The sequence below is a fragment of the Calidris pugnax genome, unplaced genomic scaffold (assembly GCF_001431845.1).
Source record: "Calidris pugnax isolate Ruff unplaced genomic scaffold, ASM143184v1 scaffold111, whole genome shotgun sequence".
NCBI classification, from domain to species: Eukaryota; Metazoa; Chordata; class Aves; order Charadriiformes; family Scolopacidae; genus Calidris; species Calidris pugnax.
The window spans coordinates 4421077-4447530 of NW_015090872.1; the positions used below are offsets into that span (position 1 = coordinate 4421077).

Genomic DNA, 26454 nt, shown 5'->3' on the forward strand with positions numbered 1-26454 from the left:
GCAGCACCTGGTGGCTCCCCGGCCAGGGGAGGCTTGGATTTCCCAATGCCTGGGAAGCAGCAGGCAGGGGAAGGCATGGGGCTGCCTGGGAGTTGAGTTATTGCTGGGATTCCCAGCCGAGGGAACATGGAGGAGACAAAATAAAACCTGCGCGAGCCCCCCACGCAGCTGCTGACCCAGCTTTTATTACATGACACACAACCCTGCCAGAAACCCTCCTGCACAGCCCCATGGCCACGTCCCACTGCGTCCCACCACACCCCACCCGAGACGGTGGGGCCAGCCCCTCTCTGCTCCCGGGAACGCGTGTCCCCACTCGGCCCTCACCGCAGCCACCACAGGTGGCTGGGGACACACACCGCTGCCTTAAAAAAAAAAAAAAAAAGAAGAAAAGAAAGCGTCAGGCTAAAAATATCTGAGAGTCCAAATGCTCTGCCTGGGGCAGGCTCAAGCCCTGAGCCCTGCTCCCAGCTGGAGTTAAAATCCAAATCAAAACCAAAATGGCATCACTTTTAAAACTCAAAATCCCAAACTCCTTGTGGGTCCCCTCCGTCCCTGTCGGGCACGGGTGCGGGGACTGGGAGGTGAGGAAGAGTTGGCAGCGGGGAGCAGGCACAGCCCGGGGCGCTCACTTCTCCGAGCCCGGTCTCTTGAGCAGGGCGCTGTACTTGAGCGGGACACCGTCCGACGTCAGCACGACCTCCACCAGTGTGAAAATGGTGATCACCTTCAGGGAGGGAGAGAAGACAGAGAGAGCAGGGTTTTTTCAGGTGGCTTGGCATCACATCAGGATTTGCTTAGAGCCAAGCTGGCTTTTGCTGCCTCTGCTGCGGCACCCATCGGGAGCCAGGGAACGGGGCAGGACAGCTTCAGATAATTCTGCTGGGATGCAGGGTGCTCCTGGGGCTGGATGCAGCACCTTCAAGGGCTGGGCTGTGAAGCCAGCCGAGGAATCCAAACTGATCTAAATGAACCTCCCAAACCATCTTCGCTTATTGCAGCCTGATCAGGACCCAGTCTCGTTCCCCACACAGTCCGGGAAGGAGCGTGGGTGATTGTGCTTTGGGTCCCAACCTCCCCTAAAGCCCGCCCGTGTCTCCCCTCTCCAGCTGGAGAACGCACATCATCCCTTAATGAGGCAACCTGGCCAAGCGCCAACTGTGGGCTGCGGCGAGAAGGGTTTTCCACATGATGCTGAGCAGTTTCTCAGCATCCCGCAAGGAGGGAACGACCCCCTCCCTCCATAACCCTGCAGCAAGAGGAGACCTGGGAAGGGAGCACAATGGATGAGAGAGACGCAAGGGAATAAAGACCCCAGAAAATCAATCCCGCCCGTTCAGGAATGAGCTGCCTCCTGCTGCCGCCTCCCCGGTCCTCTGAATCCATCTCTTCATGCAATTGCATGGATTAGAAGCGTAGAGCATCGATCAGGTCTATCCCCGAGGCACGTTAATGGTCTGCCTGGGACATTGGGAAGGGCCAGGCAGTTGGGGACTTTGCTTCCTAGAGCCTGTCCCCCAGCCCTGCGCTGGGGCAGGGCTCAATGGGGCCATCTGCTCAGGGCTGGCCGGCGGGAGGAGTGGGCACAGAGCCACCAGCATGACCTTGTCACACCCTTCCCAGCCCATCCCGCACTGGCTGCTCCAGATTAATCACTCAGAGCAGGAAAATCTCTTTGAGACTTAAACGCATCAAAGTGGCCAGCGAGGAGCAAACCGCAGGGAAATCCTTTTTCAGATGGTTGCCCAGATAGCTGCTGCTGGCTGTCTAGCACCAGCCCCTGCCCATCCCAGCTGGCAGGAACACAGAGGCGGTGGCCATAGGGCTGCCCCCCACATCTGGGGGAGTCAAATGGGGATTTATCAGGGCTCTCCTTTGCAATCCTGCCCCCTCCCTTTGCTGAACCGTTGGAGAACAGCACGATTTCACATCAAATCCCTCAAGTCTTAGATTCACTTCATACTCAAGGCCTGAGTAATTAATGCCCACTGAGGTCCTGGCCATCTCCTGGAGCTCAGGGAGAGATGGGGGCAACAGGTCCCCCCTGCAGCAGGGGCAGCCAGCCCAGACCCCTGCACGGCTTCCCACAAACAGCCTTCCCCGACGTTCCTGCTGCCTGATGGGCTGAGCCAAACCGGGAAGCAGAGGCCGAGTGCCGGGGCCAGGTGGGCAGCTGGCAGGGCTCGGTGCCACAGGGTGTCCGGGTGACATCTCCCGGGGCTCAGCACAGCTCCCGGGGCTCCGGCTCATCCCAGGGCTGGAGATTTATCGACCTGGGGATCTGGGAGGACAGCTCAGAGCCTGCTCCCAGGGGAGGGCTCCGGTGTTTTCTTAGGAGGCGTGGAGGGTTCGTGGAGGAGTTTCCTCTACCGCAGTGTTTGCTTAACCAAAATGGGCCCTGCTCACGCTGGGGCGTCATTTTTCATGCAGGTCCCTGCTAGGGTGTAAGTGATACCTGCTCCTGTAGGAAAGGAGGAACCGAGGCCACTTCAGGCCGTGTCCAGGGGGCTTCTCTGAGCCAAGCCCAGAAAGGAAAGCTCAGCTTCAAAGGGAGGGAAGCCTGCAGAAACCCCTGCAGCTCTGACCGCTACACCTCCCCTGGGAGGGAAAGGAATCCCCAGGACACGCACCATACCAGCTGGGGGGGGTCAGCCAGCCCCATATCGGGAGTCTTTTTCATCCAGCCCCGGGTGGACTAAGATGGGTTGTGCTGGGCTTGGTTGGAAATGGGGTTCAAGCACAGAACACCCGGGGTGGTGCGGGGAGAGGCTGGGACTCAGCCCTGCTGTCCCTGCCCCAGCAGCAGGCAGGGATCAGAGCAGTCAACACAGCTGTGATTTTATAGCAACGCCAGACAAAAGTTGGCAAAGAGGCAGCACTTAATCAAGCCAGACAAATGCGATTGCTGCCTTTGATTGAGTTACCAAGTTAATAGATGACAGGGACACAAGAAAAAGATCTCTAGATGCTGTTAAACCATTTGACACTGCATCTGAGGAAGTCTGACTTAAAAAATTCCTCCTAACTGGGTCTCAACCCTGTCAAAGGGATGGAAACCTGAAAGAAGTGCCTTGCCAGTGAGGAGGCAAGGTATGCCAAGATGGGGGGAAGGGTCTAGACAAGCTGCCTTAGGCCTGATCTTACTTAACATCTTAATTGATGATCTGGAAGAAGGAAGTAAACAGCATGTTAATTCAATTCCTGGAGGAAACTGAATTGGAAGGCAGGGCACACAGCAGGCAGGGCAGAGTCTGAAGGCCGTGCAGGGGTCAGATGTGGGGGCAGTGAAGAGATGGAGTGGAGCTGGATGGCAGAGGAGATTGAGGCTGAGGTTGGGCTCGCTGGGAAGGGGACACGGAGGGACAGCAGGACCTGATAGCCTGCGAGGCGGTCCTGTCTCCCAGACCTGTCCCTGTAGAGACCACAGGATCCGCCTGTTGCACACAGCCTCCACGCCAGCCCTATGGTGTTTGAGCCTGTCCCACACAGGAACTCTTACCTGGGGCACAGATTCCTCCTCCAGCGTCTCTGGCTCCCACATGAGTGTCAGCTCTGGCTTCCTCCCCACCTTCTGGAAGTGGAAGCCCAGCAAGGGCAGTGCCTGCAGGCAGGGAGAATGTTAGTAACAGCCTGTGGCCCTGACAACATCTCCCCACTCAGCTCTCCCCCTCCACTTCGCCTGCAGATGGGACGATGCTGCTTTTGCCCAGACGCTGCCTCTGCAGCTCTTTAACAAGCGGGATGCAGCAGCCCGTGAGCCTGAGCCTGGCACGTAAATCAGGGGCTGCTGTGATACACAAACAGCCCGTATATCATGCTATATGTCCTGTTTAAAGATGTCATTGCCAGCCATATAACCAGGTTATTAAGAGAAGATGCTGTCACTAACTGCAGGTGCTGGCCTACGGTGGTGCTGTCACAGCCCCAGATATACCGTCTGATTAAATGAAATGAAAACCAGCCTCTCTCCCTGTCCTTGCTTCAGCGCCGTGTTGATCTCTGTCCCCCCAAATCTGCCTTTTAACTAGATCAGATCACCCCCAGCACGTTGCAGGGAGAAGCTGGTCCTTGGAGACTGGGCTGCTCCAGAACCCCCCAGCCTGTCGTGCCTGCCCAGGGCTGAGGGATGGAGGGGAAACACCAGGAAGGCTCCCTGCCCTCTGGCCATGCACAGAAGGGCACCGGGACAGCCACTGCCTCCAGTGATGCCAGGCTGCTGCAGCCCTCTCTGGTGAGGCAGCGTTGGCACCATCTCACACTGGTGAGGCACTTACATTGCAGTAGATGCGCTTCTGGACTCCAAATTTCAGCACCAGGACATCAAAGGCCTCGTTCAGGACACCCATCACCATGGCCTCTGACTCCAGAGGACCACACTCCTGCCAAGAGACAGAGCTGTCACTACTCTGGCATCCCCCATCCAGCCATGCCCAAGGGTTGCCCGTGTCTCCAGGCCCTGGAGCTCTGGCAGTGGTGGTTGCTCAGTGTGTCCCCTCGCTGTTTGCCTTCCTCAAGGCCAGCTGGGTGGCCACACAGCCCTCTGCCTGGTGGCATCTAGGGTGAGCTTTCATGGGGAAATCCAGAGATTCACAGGGGGAAGGTAGTCTTGGCTCTTACCCTGACGAAGATGCTGAAGAAGAGGTCAGCGCTGAGCTCCTGCACCCTCTTGGAAGCCATCTTCCGGTCGTTGCAGTGATCTGCCTGTTTCTGGATGGCCTCCTTCTCCATCTTGATGGGGGAGCTGGCACCTGGGAAGGCGACAGTGACAATGACATTCCCATGCTCCCTCCCACTCCAGAGCCATGGCACCCTGGACCCAGATGCCCAGCTTACCTCCATGTCCCTGTTATTTGAGGGCACCCACATGCCAGGGAGCTGCCCCGTGGGACGCAGACTCCCAGCACCCAGCCCCTGTGGCTGGCAAGGCAGGAACCCAGGAGTCCTGCCTGTGCTGGCCACAGCCACCCCCTCCCCTGGCAGCACCCAGAGCTGCTCCGTAAGCGTCCTGGTGGTACCCACCGAGCGAGGCGGAGAGGAGACGGTGCACCATGACGTCCGCGTAGCGGCGGATGGGCGAGGTGAAGTGCGTGTAGAAGGGCACGTTCAGGGCGTAGTGGCGAAAGAGGGTCTCGTCCTCCAGGACACCGGTGCAGAAATAGAGAGCCATCTGAAAGAGGGGAGGAGCGAGGGAAGAGGGTGAGCAAGGATGGTAGGAGGACCCTGCATGGGGCTGGCGGGGTTTGTGTCTGCCAGACAGAGCTACGGCAGCTGATGGTTCTTCACCTGCTGCTCAACTTGGGTTCAACAGGGACAAGATGGGTGCTGCAGGAACTCGGCACAGAGCAAAGGGGGAAAAGCCATTGCAGAGAGCTGCTGGCTGGCAGGTGACCCTGCCTGGCCCCAAAAATTACATCAACTTTCGCATCACACATGGGTTTAAGCAGTTTCCTGCATCTGCTCAGGCCCTGGGGCTCATTCACCATTCTCCTGCCTTTCAGGGGAGAGCCCAGACTGCCCTGCACCCACCATGGATGCTTTCCCAACAAGGGGTCTTGCAGAGCAGCTCCCCTGCCAGCTTCTGGGTCTGGCTGCAGGCTTCACGCACCCCTTGCACCTGCCTGGAGAGCACTGGGGGTTGGGATGAGTGGCTCCTCCGTTCAGTGAGGAAGTGAGAAGACAGCCCTGCCGTGATCCCTGCTGCTCCATCCCAGGACAGCAGTGGGAAGCCGAGCGGCTGGGCTGCCTGGCTAAACCAACACCGGGGCCACCGTGGCACCGTGCTGCCCAGCAGCCTCTTCAGCAGGGACCTCTTCTGGCTGCACCGCCCCTGTTATCCCACATGTTACAGCTTTTATTTTTACATCTGTGAAACAGCAGCCCTCGGGGCTGGGAAAACAACGGGGCTGAGCCCGGGGAGGGGAGGCTGCGCGGGTCAGGGGGGTTGCGGCAGGGTCACGGCACAGTGGCGATTGAATGAACCCGTTTAAAAATAAGAGCAAGTGATTTAAAAAAAAACAGGAGTAGCCAGCTCTGATTACAGAGCCGTCCTGGGATCCATGGTTTGGGCAGCTGCATCCTCCGCTCTCCAGCCCAGCCACACAGCCAGCTCCTGTTGAGCAGCAACGCACTGATCCGGGCAAGTAAATAGAGCAGGTTAAAAAAAGCAGCATCGGTCCCGGCCTTATTATGAGACCCAAGAGCTGGGATAGGAGCCGTGGCGGCTGCCAATTTCCACAACCCAGAATTAAATTGTTTCTGATGGACTCCATGAAGTACGGTCTACACTCAATTAGCTCGGCTCCCACCGAACAAGGCTCTGCGCGGTCGGGCTGGGAGACAGGCTGAGCGCTGGAGGCTGCTGCGGGAGGTGAGTGCCCCTGTGCAGACAGACAGCATGCAATTACAGGGGGGTTTACAGCCCCTCTGCCAGGCTCACAGGCAATGCCAGGCAGGTAGACAGCAGAGCATACCCATTTGATGGCACAGGTCAAAATCCCTGCTACAAGAAAGCCGCTGGGAAGGGCTCATCCCTTCCCTATGCCCAGCAGCGCAGGGCAAGCCCCTGCCTTGTTTTAACTCAGAAAGATGCTGAAGGTCCCGTGCTGCTTGCTGTTGCCAGGGGCACTTCTTCCTGATGGATGTGTTGGCCAAACCCAGCTGCTGCTGGGTCCAGCACCATTTTTGACAGCCTGTTGGCAGCTCGTGACCCTCATGAGGTTGGCAACAGCTTGGTTATCACAGCAAAAATACTCTTCTGGGCTGCAGTAAGGTTACACACTGCAGGGATCCCAGACCGACGTATCTGATACCCATCCTCGCCACCATGACAGCAATACCCAGTGACACCAGCCTGGCATAGAGCAGATGTTTTCTCATTAACAGATTTGACTCACAAGTGGTCTCAAATCCCCAGGGTTTGCCGCCATCCCTGGAGAACCGCAAGGAGCTTGGAAATAAATCAGCCCCAGCCAACCAGGGGTGGCTTTTGCTCTCACGGACAGATTGAATCCCCGAGTGACTGAGCCCCTGAAAAATGATATGTCGCTGCTCCTTCATCTGTTACGAGGCTCCTGGCATGGCAATCCAGGCGCTCCCCCAGACACATGCATTACCACTTGCTTCCCATCTCCCTCCTCCTCCAAGAAGCTGATGTCACAGAGCCGTCCTGGGATCCATGGTTTGGGCAGCTGCATCCTCCGCTCTCCAGCCCAGCCACACAGCCAGCTCCTGTTGAGCAGCAACGCACTGATCCGGGCAAGTAAATAGAGCAGGTTAAAAAAAGCAGCATCGGTCCCGGCCTTATTATGAGACCCAAGAGCTGGGATAGGAGCCGTGGCGGCTGCCAATTTCCACAACCCAGAATTAAATTGTTTCTGATGGACTCCATGAAGTACGGTCTACACTCAATTAGCTCGGCTCCCACCGAACAAGGCTCTGCGCGGTCGGGCTGGGAGACAGGCTGAGCGCTGGAGGCTGCTGCGGGAGGTGAGTGCCCCTGTGCAGACAGACAGCATGCAATTACAGGGGGGTTTACAGCCCCTCTGCCAGGCTCACAGGCAATGCCAGGCAGGTAGACAGCAGAGCATACCCATTTGATGGCACAGGTCAAAATCCCTGCTACAAGAAAGCCGCTGGGAAGGGCTCATCCCTTCCCTATGCCCAGCAGCGCAGGGCAAGCCCCTGCCTTGTTTTAACTCAGAAAGATGCTGAAGGTCCCGTGCTGCTTGCTGTTGCCAGGGGCACTTCTTCCTGATGATGTGTTGGCCAAACCCAGCTGCTGCTGGGTCCAGCACCATTTTTGACAGCCTGTTGGCAGCTCGTGACCCTCATGAGGTTGGCAACAGCTTGGTTATCACAGCAAAAATACTCTTCTGGGCTGCAGTAAGGTTACACACTGCAGGGATCCCAGACCGACGTATCTGATACCCATCCTCGCCACCATGACAGCAATACCCAGTGACACCAGCCTGGCATAGAGCAGATGTTTTCTCATTAACAGATTTGACTCACAAGTGGTCTCAAATCCCCAGGGTTTGCCGCCATCCCTGGAGAACCGCAAGGAGCTTGGAAATAAATCAGCCCCAGCCAACCAGGGGTGGCTTTTGCTCTCACGGACAGATTGAATCCCCGAGTGACTGAGCCCCTGAAAAATGATATGTCGCTGCTCCTTCATCTGTTACGAGGCTCCTGGCATGGCAATCCAGGCGCTCCCCCAGACACATGCATTACCACTTGCTTCCCATCTCCCTCCTCCTCCAAGAAGCTGATGTCTTGACCACCAGCGTGCAGCAAAGATGGAAGATGCAGACTGGGAGCGACCATGGGTTAAATCTGTGGGCAGCTCGTTTTGGCTGATTTAACTGCAGCCTTGTCCCTGAAACACCAGCTTTATCACTGGGAGCTGCGGTGCATGCAGGGATACGGGTGACTCCACCGTGCCCTGGGCCCAGACGGTCTCACCACACCATCTGTCAGAACAATGGCCCGGCCTTGACACGGGCACGGGCCCAGGCCCCTGTGTGGCTGCTCTGCAGCTGCCAATGCTCAGATCTGTCCTGAGAGACCATGGTGTCCAGGGACACGGGCAGGATGGGCCCAATTCTCTCATCTGCTCTAATGCTGGTGGCGGACTGCAAAAATTGCTCCTCCCAGGGAAAGCTCCTTCCATTGAGTATCTGTCTGTCCTTTCAGAGGGGCACTGACGGGGCTTTAAACTACCCATCCTCTGCATTCAGCAGCAGAACAATGGTGGGAATCCGAACTGTTCAGGATTTTGGGGAGCTGTGAGTCCACCCCACAGTAGGAGTGTGTCCAGGGACCAGAAACCACAGAGAGCAACACTGATGTCTCTCGCTCCTGCAGTGCCGTGGTGCTTCCTTATGGACTGGACATGGATCCACCACCACGAGCACGTCCTGGGTCAGATTGGAAAGCAGCCCGAAGGACAGGAGGAGAGCATCTGCTCACCTGGCTGAGGGCTTTGGGCACTTCTGAAAATCTATTTCCAAGCTAAACAATAATTCAGCAAATGGCCAACTGCATAAGCTCACCCCAGGATCAAGATAGATTTCTGCTTCTTCTCAACTCATGCAATACTTCCAATAATGAGAGCACACCGTCACACGTGGCAATACCATCCTGCTGGGGAATGCTGGCAGATGGGAATGCCAGCAGATGAGAATGCCACTCACCATCCAGGCACAGGCTGCCCTGCAGGGACGAAGGGCTCAGCTGTAAACTGGGTTTTTGCCTGTTATGAGAGTGTTCCAGACAGCAGGTTTGCCAGGCGTGAGTGGACAGCACAGCCCACCTGAACACACAGGCACTTTGGTCTTCTGATGATGAAATGACTAGTTACTGCCAAAACCACATCCACAAAATATCTATTTTAAAAGTTCCTCTTTCTTCTTCCGCAAACTCTCTGTCTGGTACCTGCTCTGCAGAAGACTTCATCCCCAAAACCTTGATACCTCTTTTACTTACAGATCTGACGTATTCCAGGCCTAAGTCTTAACAAGAGCCACTGGGAGGTATCTCAAAGTACACCCACCCCATCTCAGACCACAGCCTCGGGAGACCACAGAGGCAAAATTTCAGCAAGTGGGTCCCAAAAGACTCATCTTCTCCTTGGTGCCAGGGCAGAACCAAGGAGAAGTTGCCTTCTCCTTGCTCATCCCTCCTGGCCCACAGCCGGGCTTGCACCACAGCCAGCAGGACCAGAGAGGGACTCCAGGGAACACGTCACCACAGTTTTCACCTGTCAGCACCTCCCACCAGAAAAGGGAAGATGTGACAGAAGGGACCAGGACAAGTGAAAGCAGGACATGGGATCCAGGACAACACCGCCAGCTCCAGAGGACACTCCCTGCACTTCACAGAGCACTCCTGAGCTGGACACATACACGAGGGGGTGATTTACTGAACGGCTTCAGTCTCCAACCCCACTTGCAAGCAAGCATTAAGTCGCTAAAGTACAGCAGGACTTCAGGCAACTGCTAATGAGCAAATGGAGCAAATAAGCTAATTAGAAGAGTGACAGTCAAATGAGCGATGTTGGGAAGATGATTCATTCCTGCAGCGATAAGCAGGCCACAACAGAGAGACTGTTTCAGGAACGTGCCCCTTCTCCCTGTGGGGCAGGACTGCCCTCAGAAGAGGCTGTGCTATGCCCAGCTGCAAACACAGACAGGCAGATACTTCACAAAAACTTTTCTTGATGGTGATAGCATCCAAATAAGCATCCTGAGTTGCAGACACACCAAACATGACAATCAGTGAGAGCAGCACAAGCCTCCACTGCAGAGACCTTCGCAGAAGGTCGCTTGATCTGGAGGGAGACCAAAGGGTTTCCAGAGCTTCCCTGCTTCTATGAGCATGTGTCCAGGCACCATATCGTGTTATAAGGCCAGTCCCACACCCCTACATCATCCTCACTCTCGATTTCTTCTTTGGACCAGCTGGGATACTATGATGTGAAGAAATGGCACAGACATGAATCACAAAGCCCACCACCAGCTCTTCACAGAGCAGGCTGGGTCCTTGTGAGTCTGCAAACATCCCACATGCAACTTCAAGGGTAAAACAACCGAACCGGTAATAACAGGGACACTATGGGGGGCAAGGAAAGACTCAGCCTGACCCTGCCATCCAGTGCAGCTCTGTTGCCCATGGGATACCCCCACTTCCACCTGTCTGGGGCTGGAGGCACTGGGGGAAGCTGCTGGCAGCCTCACAGCACCATGTTTAGTGTCCATTCACTCTCCCTCCACGTAACAACCAGCTGCGGTAACACAGAAGGGGCAAGGGCTGAAGATGGAGCCACAGCAGACAGCTACAGCCAGACACGTCCACCAACACAGGGCTTTTCTCACCTGCATGGGCCTGGAGAACATGTTGGTCAGCACTTCTTTCCTGGCTTCAGAGTATTTGTCAGCACCAAATGTTTCATTTAAACTTTTCTGGAGGAGAAAAGAGAGAGAGTATTCAGCGTTGGCAAGCTATGGAGGTAGGGGGACAGCAGCTTGTCAGAGCCAAATTCCTCCTTTCCCTGCAAATCTCCTCGTAAACCAAAAAGTGCACGTGAAAATGTTTTTGCTGCGGTCCCAGCAGCCCCAACAGAACTGCACACAGAGTCCTGAGTGATGACCCACCTCCCAGGGTCAGCAGCTGGGAGCAGCCAGGGCACGGGGATCGCCGTCTCCATCCCCAGTGGTGCAGCGTGCGAGAGCGCCCACGGCCCCTTTCCTGACCCGTGCCAGACTCTCCTCCAGCCACCAGGAGCTTCAGTGCAGGGACTAATGGGACTCTGGGGAGATGTGGGTACGGGAGGTCACTGCCTGGGGCTAGTGGCGAGGCAGGGCTGGAGGGTTCAAAGTGCAGGAGAGGAGCTGAACGCGCAGCCCCACGTCTGCTGACATAGCCTCAGTGCGGCCAGCGAGAGGGGAAAGCAGTCCCAGCTGACGGAGGGGTGTGCGGGAGGGCAGCGGGGATGGGATTAACAGAGGATTATCCACAGTCCAGTTGCGGCGAGTAAAGAAAATCCTGGAACCTGCGCTGTGCTGTTCAGCTGGAGTTCAGCCTCAGGACACGCTCGGTGGAGGATCGGTCAGATACCTCCCGTGCTGCCTGCGTCTGACCTTTCCCAGCACCGCTCTCCAGTCCTTCCCAGTCACCCCGCTCCCCACCCTGCCCTCCCTGAGACCTTCAGCAGCCCAGGCAGAAACAACCCCTTGCAGAGCTACTTCTTCTGAGGTACAGAGCAGATGCCCTACCCAGGGTCTGCTGAGAGAAGGCAGAGAAAGGAAATGTGGGTGTCCCAGTGAGTGCTGCTATGCTGAAACATCCTTCCCATTGCAGAGAGGGTAGCATTGGGGTCACTTCAAAGGTCCTCCTTGCTCTGCCCTAAGATCATGTACAACATGGATGATGAGGACAGGCTGGGCCACCCTTGCCCAGAGCTGGTGGGGTCATGATCGAGTCAGGGAGGTGTTTTGTTTTGGCACAGGATAGTTGTCAGCTGTTCTGGGGCAGAGGGGGACAGGGAATAAATCACACACTGCTGTAAACACACCATCACACAGCTGCCCACCCTTCACCCCCATGGCCATGGCCAGGGCACTCACATGCAGGGTCCCCGCGCTGCTGAAGTCGATGTCGAGGCCAACTTGGTTGCAAAACTCCATGAGGTCTTTCAGCAGCTTGGTTTGGGGTGGGGGGTGGCGGCGAAGCAGGGCCTGCTCGGGGAAGGAGCGGTAGATCTGATGGGCCACGGCCATGTTGGCGAGCAGCATGAACTCCTCCACCAGCCTGCAGCACGAGAAAAACAACCCCGGGCCCCGGTTAGAGAGAGGAGTCCCCTGGGAAGCCAAGCCAGTCCATAGTGATGGGAACTAATACGACACGGGGGGACGGGGGAGCAGCTTGTAGTTGCTGTTAGAAGCAAAGATTAGATGTGAGACTGCAGCAAATCCCCCTCCAAATTCTCACTTTCTAGCTGAGGTTTCCCCGGGGACGCAGAGCAAGCCGTCCTGCTGGCGCAGACAAGCAGAAGTCAGTGATAAATTGACAGCTTAAATTAGGATAAAATAATCTCCCTTTAGGTCATTTTATCTCCTGAAACGCTCGACAAGCAAAACAAACACTGTGTGAGAGATATCATGGAAAACAAACACACATCGCTGTCTTCCCGGGCCAGAGAAAACAGCGTCTCGCTCTCCCCCCCCATCCCCAGCTCGACATGTGTGGTCAAGCCCGGCCTTTGTGCTGGGCTTCCAACCAGAGCAAGATGCAGCACGGTCCCCCAGCAGGACAAGCCACCAGCCCAGCTCGCTGTGGGGCTGCCTCCGGCATCCAGGCACTGCCAGGGCTCTGGGAGCTCCTCCACGCAAGCCGCAGGCTGCCGGGGTACCCCAGGCTGGGGAGAACACCCCGCTCCTGCCCCTGAAGGTACACAAACTGAATGGAAGTCTCCAGGGCTCCATGCTGCACAGAAAAGCAATCCTGGAGCTAGAGATCATCTTCGGAGCATTTCTGGGTTGTGCTACCAGCTGCAGGGCTGTGCCACAGGAGACTTGTTTAACCGGGCTCAGATAAGCAGGGAGATGTGCTTAACTGGGCTTCCTGCTATTTGCTGCTTGTATTCCCAGGGCTCCTAACCGGTGCTAATTGCCAAAAAAAGATAATAGATTTACAGAAGTAACCTCATCCTCTGAGCAATGCCCGAGTGAGCTGTCGCTGATTACGCCGGCTCAGCCCCGTCGCTCCTGCAGGCAAAGGAGATTTTGCAGGGCTGGCTGGGGGACCTGGGCTGGAGCTGGTGGTCCTGCAGGTCCCAGCCACCGCTGGGTGAGATGAGCAGGGTGCTGTGCTCCCAGGGTACTTGCTACAGCAACAACGCGCTCCCAGCCTGGGAGTACTTGCCAAGAACTCGAAAGAGAAAGGAAATAAAGACAATCCTGGAGGAGGAATAAGCACCTGATGGTGATAATCAGCAGTGGAAATGTTCATCTTTGATGGGAAGGAGCTCCCTGAGTAAGAGCCTTGTAGGTTCTCCCATAATGTGTTGTGCCAGAGGCCAGTACTTCAAACCCCGCAGGGAGGACAAAGGGGGACACCCTAGCGCAGTGCGGGAAGGGGTGGGGAGCAGCCCAGCTGAAGCGGGAACGGGCCACCCATCCTGTCCCCTGAAACACCTGCAGATGGGCAGATGCTACCAGAAGGCCAAGGGCTGGGTCAGGAGGTGGGCAATGCGCCCGCAGCCCGGCGTGGGAGCAGGGTCCGTACACACTCGTGACGGGTGACTTCCAAGAGGGGTGAGCCAAGCTCCTGCTGCTCCTGTGCAGCTGAACCAGCAGATGGCAACATCGGTCCCTCTATGGCCACCGGCACCGGGGGGCTGCGGGACAGCATGGCCCAAGGCTGGGCATGGGCACCCCGGCTGAGCAGCACCCAGGGGTGGGAGGCGGGCAGCAGCACCCAGCGGGTTATGGCGTGGCCATCCCCATCTCCTGGGGCCAGGTGGACCCACCAGCTCTCACCCAGCTGCGGTGCTTGCAGATGGCACATGGGGAACGGTGGCCTGAGGACACGTGGGAGGCTGTGCCAGCCCATGCACGTACCTGGGAAGCCTTTTCTGCCCAAGCCAGCTCGCAGCAAGGCCCAGCAAACAGCCTGGGCTGCAAAAGGCAGCACCTCTCCTGCCTGGGAGCTGTGGTGCAAAGAACAAGGGAGACATTTCTAGCGCCAGCCCCAGCCACAGGGATGCACCTGTGGGCAAAGGCTGGCCATGGAGTCCCTGTGCCTCCCTGGAAGTGTGGCCACTACAGAGTGTAGGGCAAACCCATTTTTAAAGACAAAGCAATAAACAGCCGTGCACAGCATCTCCTCTGTGTCACAGATGCGATGTGCTCATCTCCTGCCCTAGAGATGAACACTCTGAGCTCAAGCAGCCCCTGCCGTTCCTGCTCCCACTGAGCACTGGAGTGTGAAGCCTTTACCTGCTACCTCCAGCAACACTCTGGGCTGAAGGCAATTTCCACTTGATTATTAAGTTCTGTATTTTGTTTTACTATTTTGGAGCTTGAGGATTTTAATTTTTCCTGGGGATATCCTTGTTCTGATTTGTAGGTAGCGCTGACTTGAAGGTCCTGAGCACCCCCCTGACAGGGACGTTTTAGAGCTGAAGAAAAAATAACAGCACGTACCTCCTGCTCTGCTCTGCAAAACCCCATCCTCTCCCCCCTTCAACACATCCACACCTGGAGCACCAGCCCGCAGACAGCATCCAAGGCAGCTCCCATCAAGAGGAGGTATCCGGCACATGGTTGCATTGATTGCATGGGCAGGAAATTCTTATCAGGAAGCACCCAGGAGCTTGGCACACACGGCAGGGTGGGCAGGATGTGACCAAATGCGGTCAGATGTGACAGATAATCAGAGTTAAAAAGCTACTCATTTTGCTTCCTCACCCAAAGGCAGGGGCAGGCTTTGGGAGATGTGGCTGCAGTTAGGACTTCCAAGGAGTAGATAACGCAGACGAGGTTGGACACTGCCCTGTATCAGGGGGGAAGAGAAGCCCCAAGGACCTGACGGGTTGGTTCATGTCAGCTCAGGTTAATGAACCACCGTGGCCCAGGCAGGGTCACTGCCCTGTGGGGTGATGCCAAAACACCCTGCAGAGAGGAGGAGGGTCCTTGCCAGCTCTGGATCACCCGTGGGTCACAGAGCTGCTCCCCACACGCACCGCATTGCAGAAGCCCTGCAAACACGAAAGGGACGAACAGCGTGGGGCTGCTCTGCGCTAACTCCTCGACAGGTTTGTTTTAAATATCAAGATTTAGTCCCCAGGGAGAGGAAAGCAGCTTCCAGAAGGGAGAGATCACAGTTGGGCTAATCCAGAGCATGTGAGAGCCTGCTGGGGTCAGAAGGAGTGAGCTGAGGACACTGAAGGAGCTGGCATCTGCGCCCAGAGTTAAGGCAGGTCACCTCCTCCACAGAGGAACGGGGTCTGTGGCTCAGGACACGAGGAAGGAGCCAAGATCTGCAACAAACAGCTTAATGTGGCGGTGTCACTGCACCTAAAGAGAAAATCTTATTCCCATGTGGGGCTCACACTGTGACCCTGGATGGGATACTGGAGACTCTGGAGGATGAATCAGGGCTGGGACAACCCATGAAAGCCATCACGGCTTCAGGAACAGGAGGGCACACCACAGGCATGTGGTCTTTCAGCTGCACTTTTAGCTGGTGTCCTCCCCAGGGCTCCGGCTCGGCAAGCAACACCCCGCAGCTTGGAAAAAAGCAATGGATGCTGAGGCAGGCGAGAGCAGAGGCTGGTTGGCAGCGGCTGGGGCCCCAGACCAGCACCTGGCACTGGTGTTACTGGGAGCCACGCTGAAGCCCTCTTAACTCATCGGCAGGTCAAACGACAAGAGGTTTGTGTTTTGTTTTGGGTTTTTTTTCTTTTTTCTTAAAACAGCCCAGCTCGGAGTTTGGCTCAGTGCGGCTGGCAGACGGGAGTGCAAAGAAAAATATTTCATGGCTAAAAAAATGGAGACAGAAAGACTGGTCCATCTGAACGCGCGCTGAATGAATCCCATGTGAAATGCATTCTAACGCCATCCCTACAGTTTCCTCTGGATTCGCTGAGCTATCCTTGGCTCCTGGCTCCATAAAATCCCATAAACAATCTGATCTGAACTTTTGCCCTTTCTGTGCTGGTGCGAGGTTTCCTCCGCTGTCCCGTGGAGAGGGCTGGGGGTCAGCAGGTGGCTGTCCCTCCTGTAGGTGCCTGCAGATCCCGGCTGTCCCGCTCGCCGGGGCGGCAGGAGGGAGCGTTTCCAAACCTGTTCAATGCATCATTTAACGTGTGCACATGCAAGAGGGAGAAGAGGGAGGGCCGGGATGGCTTGCGAGCTCTGTAACCTGCGTAAGCATCTTCTGCCGGCTCTTTCAATACCCAGATTTTGCTGATGAGTTATGGGCTTGGTGCAGGAGTTGGTGGGTGAAACTCTATAGCCTTGCCTTATGCAAGAGGTCAGCCGGAGTGTATGGTTTTCAAAAGCATTTGCCTCTGGGTTTCAAACATGATCGAGGCATGCCAGCTCCTACATCCCACTGACTGATGGGCAGATTTCAGGTTCCTGAGATGCTCTTAAACACAGGACTTGGTGCTTTTCAAGGTACCTTAAATGACGGGTGTTGTAGGAAAATAGCCACCTATGAAACCATCCAATTGAAGAGGACTCATGACGCCTTAATGGCAGCCCCAAACCCACACTACTGGGCTGTAACTCTCCTTGCACAGCTCCTGTCAGAGCCAAGCATCCAAAGGACAGGGGAAGAGAAGCTGCACATTCATACCCTGGAATTGCTTTACTAGCAGCCTTACTATTTGCTCTTTAAAAGGCTAGACCCTTCTCAGTCTCTTGATAGCAACCTTGAAAAAACTACTCACATGCTCAGCAAGTTGGTTGGTTGATGACAAATGAAATATTCGTTTCTCATGCCCAATCTCTGCAGAGTGAAGTGGGGCAAGTAAAATGCATGTTTGGCTGCTTGTTTCCATGGCAATGCGGCCAGGCTACACAGCAGCCATCGAAGTGCCCACTCTCCCTGATTAACTTGACAAATGACATTAGCTAAGCAAGGTTCGCTGCAAGGGAGAGACAAGGAGTACTTTGTTTGCAATCCAGTAAGTGCAGGAAGGAGGCAGGCAGCTTGGTTAAAGCGATGTGACATTAAAATGTCTGCTGTTCAACCAGTGTAACAGACCCGTAGGCTTCAGAGCAAACGGCAGCGAGGTGGAGCTGAACAGACTATCACGGCTCTTCCCCTGCACCACCTTCTTCATCTCCATCCCCTCCTGCAAGATGTAACCACTGGGTGTATCCCCAGCATTGGAATTGTCCCCATAGCGGAGGAATAGACTCAGAGAAAAACCCAAAACACCACGTAGCTCTCCCACGGCAGGGTTTTTCTCGCGATTGACAGACCAGAGTTGGTCTTTTCTCCATGTGTAGCTCATTGTGGAAACCTGCTCCCAAAGGGACAGAGCTGCACCATCCTGAGCTGCAGTCTGAGCCTCCCCTCCAGCTGTGGTCTCTCCGGTTGGGGGAGCTGCCACCAGGTAAATTCCAGCATCTTTCCAGCATCTCAGATTTGAGCCAAATGTGACCAAATCATTTCTACAAAGACTACCAAACTTCTTTCCCCTATCCCATGACAACATCCCATCTGTTCCTCTCCGTCTTGTCTCCCTGTCACAGCGCTTGCTCCCTCCTGCACACAGAACGAGGCTTTTGCTGTTCAAACTCCTTCCCCTCTCCAGGTGGGTTTACTATCCCAGCTCAGCACGAGTCTGTGCTTTGACCAGCAGTCAGGGCCTCTTGTTTCTCACCCCACAGCTACGTGTCTGCCTCAGGTGTCCGGCTCCGTGCTGGGTCCAAGTAGGGGTAGGACAGTAGAGCTTTGAAAGCATCACACTTGGTTTGTGTTTGAAACAAACAGCGTCATGGGAGGCTACTGCTGAGAAAAGGAAGCCCTGGTCTGTTTGTGTGTGGCTCTAAAGACACTGATGGATATATGTCCCCTTGCTAAGGGCAGTATGTCACCAAGAGCCCTCGCTCTCTGCTGGCTTGAAGGGGATTATTGCTGCAGCACAATCTCATAACAAACAAGAGATCTATAGCCACGTCCTGGGAATATGACTCTAAATCCTGCTGCATTCACCACGAGAAAGTCACCTTCCACAGAAGGCTGCAAACAGTCCTGTGCATGTCCAACAGCAGCAGCAGAATCAGCTGAAGGAAAGCGGTAAAGAAACATCACTGCACTTCAACCAACGTATTCTCTCCAAAGACACTGGATGCGGTACGACTTTTTCTTCTTTTCTTTCAATCATGTACGTTTATTTTTGATTACAGCTCTTCCATGAAGCAAAGGAACTTGAGAGGTTCCTATAAAAGCTCTTCTAAAAGCAACATTAGCTAATCCCGCATCTCCTGAAAGCGCAGCCAATGACAGAATCATGCTCTTTGGCGAGCAGCTGGACCGGCGCTTGCGATGGCTCTTTTCCATGCAAAATCCTGCAAGAATGGTGTCCTGTCTTCCCGGTGACACTCTGCCTATCCAACAAACAGGAGCATCTTCAGCCACTCACTCCAGAACAGCACTGCTGCTTGAAGAGTTATGAAAATCAAATCCTCTGTTATCCAAAAATTTGGATCGCAGTGTTATATATGAGCCTTGCAATGCTGGTGTGGAGCTCCCTTTGCCAATGACAGTTGCCAAAAGCCCAAAAGCCCTACTTTTTTTTGAAAGAAAAAGTAGTAAAAGGCAAGAACGCTGGCGGTTCCTGGCTTGATGAAAGTCATTTGTGCTCCTTTCGCAGCTAGCGGTAGCCTTGAACAAAGCATAGCTGAATAATGGAATTACTCCACTTTCTGAGATTGCTCAATTAGCTCTTGGTTAAAACTGTTAACATTGAAACTTGATGAGAATAGCAGCTCTGAGGCAGTTTTAGATTCATTTCTTACTAAGCTAGAATGGCTTTTCCCTCTAATGAACTCCCTTTCCGGGGTATAATGAATGCCCTTTTTATTAGCTATGGTGCCTTCCCCGTAATAGATGCCTACAACACAAATGCATGGGAGGGTTTTCAGAATACAAATGTCACTTACTGGCCACTCTCACACCTTGAGGCTGGAAATACCATGAGACCACTATCTTTCCTTTATCCAAATCGACTGCAGTACGGTGGAAAACCATTTTAAGCTCTCAATACTAAAGCTGAGCTACTGAAGGCACTTGGCATGATTAGCAATTAATTGCTTAAAGCCCGATGTACTGGGTTTGCACACAGGGATTTAGACCGCTAGAAAAACCTCAACCACTTGCTTAAGTTCCTTTTAAATTATGGATGCCACTTTGCAGCCCGGCTATATAAAAGAGCTGACTGAATCTGGCAGCAGGACGTCAGGCCAGACATTGGGCTGCTGAAGACGGCACAAGTGGATGTGGAGCCTTCGGCACCTCTTGGCGCTCTGCTCATGGATGGCAAATGCTCCCCACCTGGGCTGCAGCTCCACAACCTCATCTGTGGTTCGTATGGAAGGGATAAAGTCAACGCCTGCCCGCCTGTCCCACCACCCCGATCCCATCTTGACCCAAGTGGCAAAGAAAACAGCACCGAACTGAAGAGCGAGCGTTGCAGGGGACGCAATCTCTGTGGGCTGTGCCTCTTCATTAAAAGTTAATATGACTGCAGTCTGCTCCTTTTCATGCAAATTGGCAACAACCTTCAGACTCCTGGCACGAAGCTGAAGTGCCCCTCCATGCCAAAACAGTGTCTTTAGCTGCCACAGGCCAGGGATGAAAGGTTAGACCTGCACCCATGTGCTGGGCCACACAGGACACACGGGCACAACTTCAGCAGGCTCCCTCGGCCCAGCTCGAGTATTCCACAATTTTCCCAGAACTATCACATTTTCGAGCCCAGGGCAGAGGACTTCACCCTCAACATCACAGACAGGGGAAGATCTCCCTCCAGGAAGGACCTTCCCCTTATTCCACCAGCTCCAAAGAAGCCTGCAGAGTGCTGTTTGCCCAGTGTGGGGGCACAGCCCCACATCTACCTCCTCCTAGAAAAACCTCCAGTGCTGCTGCTGCTGTACAGACCTCCCCACTCCTGCTGGATGTCAGCATCAAAGTGAGGGTGGTGTTCAGAAGTCCTCCTTTAAAAACAACCCCTTCACCCTGCCTACGCATTTCTCCATGGGGAAGATGATGGCGGCACTGGAAAGGGTTTGCAAACCCTCTAGGACCTGTGTGACTGGGAATCCCAGCCTGACTCCCCATGGATCCGTATTAGATCTGGTTTGTCTTTCCACGGAGCCACCAGTTCACCAGGATCTCATCTCTCAGAGGGAGCTATGATGGCCAGGGCCCTGCTCCCTCTCTGCAGGGTGGCAGGGGAGGGACAAGCAGTGACCGCTAAGGTACACAACTCAATGCTGTGTTCAGCAAACGGGTCTCACGGGGACAACCACCTCCTGGGCTGGCAAGCCATACTTTCGTGAATGCACTAGGATGCTCCCGAGCAGGGGTGCTGCCCAGAGCCAGAGTAGGGACCAGAGACAGTTTTCTCCTGCCCGTGGGAATTGCCAGTGGGCAAAAGAGCCTGGGTCTGGGATGGTGTGGAGGAGAGGGGAGATACCCCATAACCAGCACCCAAAGCAGGACTGGCAGCCCACATTCCTGAGATGTGCAGCCTGATACGCCACTGGCTCCAAAAGCAGAGCTTATGACAAGACACATAATATTAATGTCATCCAGAGTCCGGCCACGAGGGGAATGGAAAGAATTCCTGAAGAAATGCAGACAGCCCCTCTCCTGACGGGAAAGTCTCTGGCCCCACACATGAGGCCAGCACCGCCTGTTATCAGGCTGCATTTCCCACTGAAAGGAGGAAACAGGAATGAAAAGCACTTTTCCTCGCTGTTAAAAGTTTACGTAAGTGATTTATGGGTCAGAAAAATTAGCAAGTCCGTCACTGAGTGCTCCATACCACACCATGTGTTACATGGCTGCTGACCAGAAATGCCAAGACCCATTAGGTGGAAGCAAAGGGCAGCACGACAGAAAGTTAAAGATGCTTTTTGCCCATTTAATTAATTAGTCAGGTCTTTTTTCCATCCCCTGCAGCCTTCATTAATGTAACATTGAAGTGAAGGAATATTAACAATTCAGACAACACATTAATATTAACACAACACCTGCAAAATGCAAATGTAAGTCCATTAGGTAAACAGATGATCTTAAGCCATTGAGGCAGAAATAACATTCTGACATTTCCTAGCACGAATATCCTGCAGAGATACTGTCCATCACTTCTGCTCCATTAAAAAGCCATGGCCCCTTGTACGTAAGGGGCTCCTCATCTGTTACCAGTCCCTGAAAGGATGAGAAGAACTTACATTTCTGTTAAGACATTTGCCAGTTTCATATGGAAAGTGTCTTACTAAAGCCATGTCATGAACCAGAAAGTTCAAAAGGGATTTTTAAAAGGATTTAATCTCTGTGCTAGCAAGGGATGGAGATAAAACCTGAAGCTGATAGCTTGTAAATATTAACCTACACTTGGGATCGCTCCAGAACCTGAGCTTTCTATTACGGTGGTTTAATCTGAGACAAGTTTTCAGTAAGAGAGAAACAAACAGTTAATCACCCAGAGAACTGATAGTGCTGTAGGGAGTCACAGACTGCTAGAACCAGTCTTCCTGTACCACGTTCCCCACCAGCTAATGTTCTCCCAGACATTCCCGCTGAGGCCACAGTCACACCCTGCGTGTGTTTCTCCCTGGGGTCTTTGGCTTTGGTTTTTCCCAGCTTACCTGCCATTGAAGAGTTGATTACTCTCAAAGCAAGAGACAAACTGATGGACAATGGGGAAATAAGGATGGGATGAACATCCCAGACTGGAAGCTTACTCTGAGAAGACCAACAACTGGGGAGAGCATCCATGTATGTGACCCATGGACAAACAAGCAGGAGCCTGCAGAAACTCATGAGGAGATGAACAATAAAAGCTAGCAAAAAAAAAGATTAAAAGACCAAAACCATGAAAAGTAATCTAAATAATCTGGCAGCCGAAGGCAGTGGTGGCACAACAACCCAATGTGTACCCTCTGATACTCATGAAGTAAAAGCCAGGCAGTGCCTTGCTAAGTAAAGCCCTCTTCTGCTGCAGGTCTCTGGTCCAACCCCCTGCTCAATGCAGGACAACTTCGAAGTTGGATCTAGTTGGCCTTTTCCAGTTGAGTTCTAGCTATCTCCAATGTCAACTACCTCACAGTTCCTCTGGGTCCCTTTTCCAGTCCTTAATCATGCTCATAAGTGTTGCTTGGGCTCATAGAAAGGAACCTCCAGAAGGAGCAATGCCCAGATTGGCCAGCTTTTAGTAAGGGCCTTGCTGGAGGAGGATTGCTCTGGAGAAACTGGCTGCAAATCAAGGGAATTAGAGCAACCACCAGGACCACTGGTTCTAAGAAGATCCCTGTCAGGAAAACACAGTCAACCTAGCAAGGTCCCCAGTAGACAATACCCAAAATGCAGCTGCTCCCTGGCTGTGGGATGCTCTGCCAGGGGTGCTCTCCAGGTAGAGCCATGGCTGTGGCGGTGGAGCAGGGCTCACAGTGCTGTCCATCACCGCTCTGGTTCAACCTCAGTTTTGCAGTTGTAGCACGGAGTGTGGGCAGGTTAAGGGGAATAGTTGTATCAATACAGAGCGAGGGATCCAGCTGGCTCTGGCTGTATTATTCTTGGTCTGAAACGATGGCGAAGCACAACACATGAACCTTCTGGTAACCAGGATTTTCAAAGACATGGAAACCACTGGGGGAGGGAAGCAAGCTACGGGGGACAAGGACAGCAGATCGGGGTTAAAACAACCAATAAAAGTTGGCAAGGAGATGAAAGGGAAATGGGCAACATAGGATTTAGGGGGGATGTTTTCTAAATAGGGACTACTGAAATACTCTGGATAACTTCTGTTTTCAGGCAGCCTCTTGGCAGATTAAAACGTCCCAGAAGGTTTTATATCCAGCTCCTACAATCTTAAACTAAATATTAGGTGAGAAAAACATGCTTCTAAAGAAAAGTCAGGCATAGCCCTGAGTGAAAAACAATGAGAAGGAGAATGAACGTATCGGGTTTGTTGAATATACAATCAACAACAGTTTTCTTTCCCAAAAAATAAAGCCAAGGGAATGAAACGCAAAGAGATGAGCAAAATGGAAAAGCTGAAGGAAATTCAGGGAGTCTCTTCTCCCCTGCCCATGACTCCCCCAGGCAGGACTCTCACCCTGCCTGGCCTCAGCAGGCAGGCTTGGAGCTACGCCGTAAATTCCCGAGAGCGCCTTACCCGCTCTGCTGCGGGACAGACTCACGGTACAATAGGTCTTTTCCATCTGTAACTTCTCCCTCTTGACTTTTATGTGCATCGATTCAAAATCTATTTGATTTACTGGCGTAGGGGTTGTGAAGATCCTGGCTTGGTCTGAGGACAGGACAGTTAAAGGCAGCACTGCAATTTCACCACCCCGTCCATTACAAGAAAATGCTCAAGTCTGGATTTATAGTCACGTTCTGTTGAGCCCACACAACATGGCAGGCTGAAATTAGCCTCATTTATGCAGCAGGATTGAGAAGCAGCAGCTAAACATCCTACTGGAGTTTGGCACACAACAGGAAAGACAAGTGGTGTGGGAGCGGGCATTGAACGGCACCCTTGCTGTCAGAGAAGAGGGCACCTGGTTGTGGTGACAGAGAGCTGTCTCCAGCTGGAGCTACTTACAGACAGATGGAGAGATGAGGAGAGATGAGACCATAACAGGTAAGGATGGGTGGACATGACAACTCTTCAGAGCTGGATTAGTAAGAATGGACTTTGTTCCACATCTCTGCTGAGATCATACAAAAGAGAGAACAAGCTCTCTTCACACTGAGGTCTGCAAAACCTCACACACTGATGGGTGAAGGTAGCAAACGTCTCACTCCCTGGCTGTCACAGCCACTGAGCTAACCTGGTTACTCCTGATAGCTCCTCCACTGACTTCTAAGGATCCCTCAGCTGCATTTGAGAGCAGAGGAACCAAAGCTAAATCCACTGAGGTATTCTGAAACTGCTCCTTTGGGCCAGAGTTTTACTGGATCAAGGAACATTTGGTTAAAATGGACACAGGTGTGTCTTGACACACAGGTGTGTGAAGAAGAACTCTTGCAAGGTTACCTTCCAGGCTCTGAACTGGGAGCTACAACCAGAGTTCAGCAGCACAGACCAACCTCCTGAAAAAATCCACCATCACCAAAAAGCAGACACACAGATCTGTCAGCACATTTCTGCTGCTGAAACCAACAGATCTCAGCACTGGATCATGATAAGATTTGCAATACTGTCATCTTGCAGAGCCTTGGCAGTGCCTTTTAATCCTTGGAAAAGGAGCATTTCAGGCATCAGTTCTTGCCTTTGCATATGAGCGTTGCAAAGCCAAAACAATAACCTCTCTTGGAGCACAGGGCATATCCTAAGATGCCCCGGAGCTTTCTTGTCCTACAGACATTGAGTAGTAATCTCCAAATGACAAAACAGAAATAAAACCATATATCCTCATGTTTTGGTGAGCCTCCAGCCCAGGCCTGACAGATACCTGGCCCTGGGTGCTGCATCTCTCAGGCTGCTTAACCCTTGAATAGACAGGGTAGCTCTATACATTTAAAATAAGGAAGCACAACATTAGATCTGCCTTTTTGTTTGTAAAACACCATCCTGGATTGTATGGAAATGCCTCCCACTTTCCCAGTGCCCAAATCTGTCAGACCACACTGGGAATTACGAGGGCAAGTCATCACCTGCAAGAACCTTGCTGTTGGAAGCACAACGGTGGCACAGAAAGACCTTAGTGGTTGGATCTGTTATGGTGGTTGGACCCCAACTAGCCCTATTCCTTCCAGGCAACCCAGTTTGTCATGTCTTCACACTCGGCAGTCAAATGTGAATGACCCGGGCCCTACACCTCTGCTTGGCCTAGATCTACATGCTGGGTCAACCATTTGCAAGTCTGAGAGTGCCAGCCTGAAACAGCCCATTTTTCTGGGATGCACTGCAACCTCCAAGCTCAGACTGAACAGAGACCTCCCTTGTCCTTCACAAGCTCTGAGAATACTGTGAGATGGGAGAAGAGCAAGCAGTTGTGACTGCTGCTTCCCAGTAGGTCCCTGATGCTCCAGTCAAACAGGTGGCAACACATTGAGGTCACCTGGGGAAGGCAAATGCAGTACCATGTCTTTCCTGGAGTATGACACCAAAATAACTGCCTGTCTCTCTACCAGTTATTCAATAAGATCAGAGTAAAAGCTTTGGGGACCTTCCTCCAACTGATCAACCTGTTAAATCCAGGCAGGCTCCATCAGGTGCCCTTCACTGACCAGTTCCAGCAGGGGACAAACCCACCCACAACCACTGCCTGCAGCAGCAATGTGACTGCACCAAGAGGTGTTAAGAGAAAGGGGACACACACACACTCGTTAAAACAGACAATCCAAGTACCCAGGAAAGGGTAGGGATTACATGAACCTGGTAACCCACCACAGGCATACAACAGCTTCTGTTATTGCCCACATTTCATGTATTCACCTACTGCTGTCTGCACACGATAGACACCAGCAACTTCTGTGAATGCTTGAGGGAGCATGTCCCTCGGCAGCAGGAGGGGCTCCAACCCCATTTCAGCCTGAGCATCCCCCATAACACACCAAGACAGACCCCATACAGAAAGGAGCAATGTATGGACGGGCCGAAGCATGGGAAATACAGCTTATGGTACGTGCAATCCAGGCACATTATACCCTCTTTGAAAGCCACTCTCCCATTGTTATTTAACATCCTGCAAGTTTCAGCCAGAGACGCAGTCTCCCATCCGCGCCCCGAACTGGCCTGGGAATGGCTGGGAAGAAGAAAGGGAGCTTGAAATGAACTGTGGAAAGATTTAAGTGCTCTAAGTGCTGCTTTCCAATACAATTTTCCACTTGGGGCAGGGGAAGGGAAGGAGGAGAGCCTGACAGCAGTTTAGAGCCAGTCACAATTGTGACAGGTTTTTCTTTTTCATTTCCAACCAGCTCACAGGCAGAAGGAGCACTTTAACCTCCATTAATTATCACAGCCTTATTCCAGCCCAGGGTTTCAGCAGTGGCAAACTCTTAGGACCAGTTAGGAGCAGGTCCTGCCTCAAACTGTGCTCTTCAGCTCCGTGCAGTAAAACTCTGTCATTCACGGAAGCAAGCGCTACTGCAACTCTTCCTACAGTACCTTAGTTTGCAGATAAGGGCATCTCCCACAGGCAGCACCACTACTGCCACAGAAAAGGCTCACACAAATGACTTATGGCACTCCAGACTCTG

The 26454-nt window shown here is 53.3% G+C and overlaps 1 protein-coding gene across 2 annotated transcripts in view; it reads right to left on the bottom strand.

The window, feature by feature from the left end:
* Window positions 1-169: 169 nt before the first annotated feature.
* DIS3L2 (DIS3 like 3'-5' exoribonuclease 2) overlaps window positions 170-26454 on the bottom strand; it is a 195037-nt gene continuing 168752 nt past the window's right edge. For both annotated transcript variants that reach the window (XM_014946064.1, XM_014946065.1), the window contains exons 16-22: window positions 12123-12306; window positions 10872-10958; window positions 5020-5167; window positions 4618-4748; window positions 4275-4379; window positions 3500-3601; window positions 170-727 (exon numbers count right to left, since the gene is read on the bottom strand). In XM_014946064.1, coding sequence (XP_014801550.1) covers window positions 629-727; window positions 3500-3601; window positions 4275-4379; window positions 4618-4748; window positions 5020-5167; window positions 10872-10958; window positions 12123-12306 — 856 coding nt within the window. In that variant the 3' untranslated portion in view covers window positions 170-628. The remainder of the gene's footprint in view (window positions 728-3499; window positions 3602-4274; window positions 4380-4617; window positions 4749-5019; window positions 5168-10871; window positions 10959-12122; window positions 12307-26454) is intronic.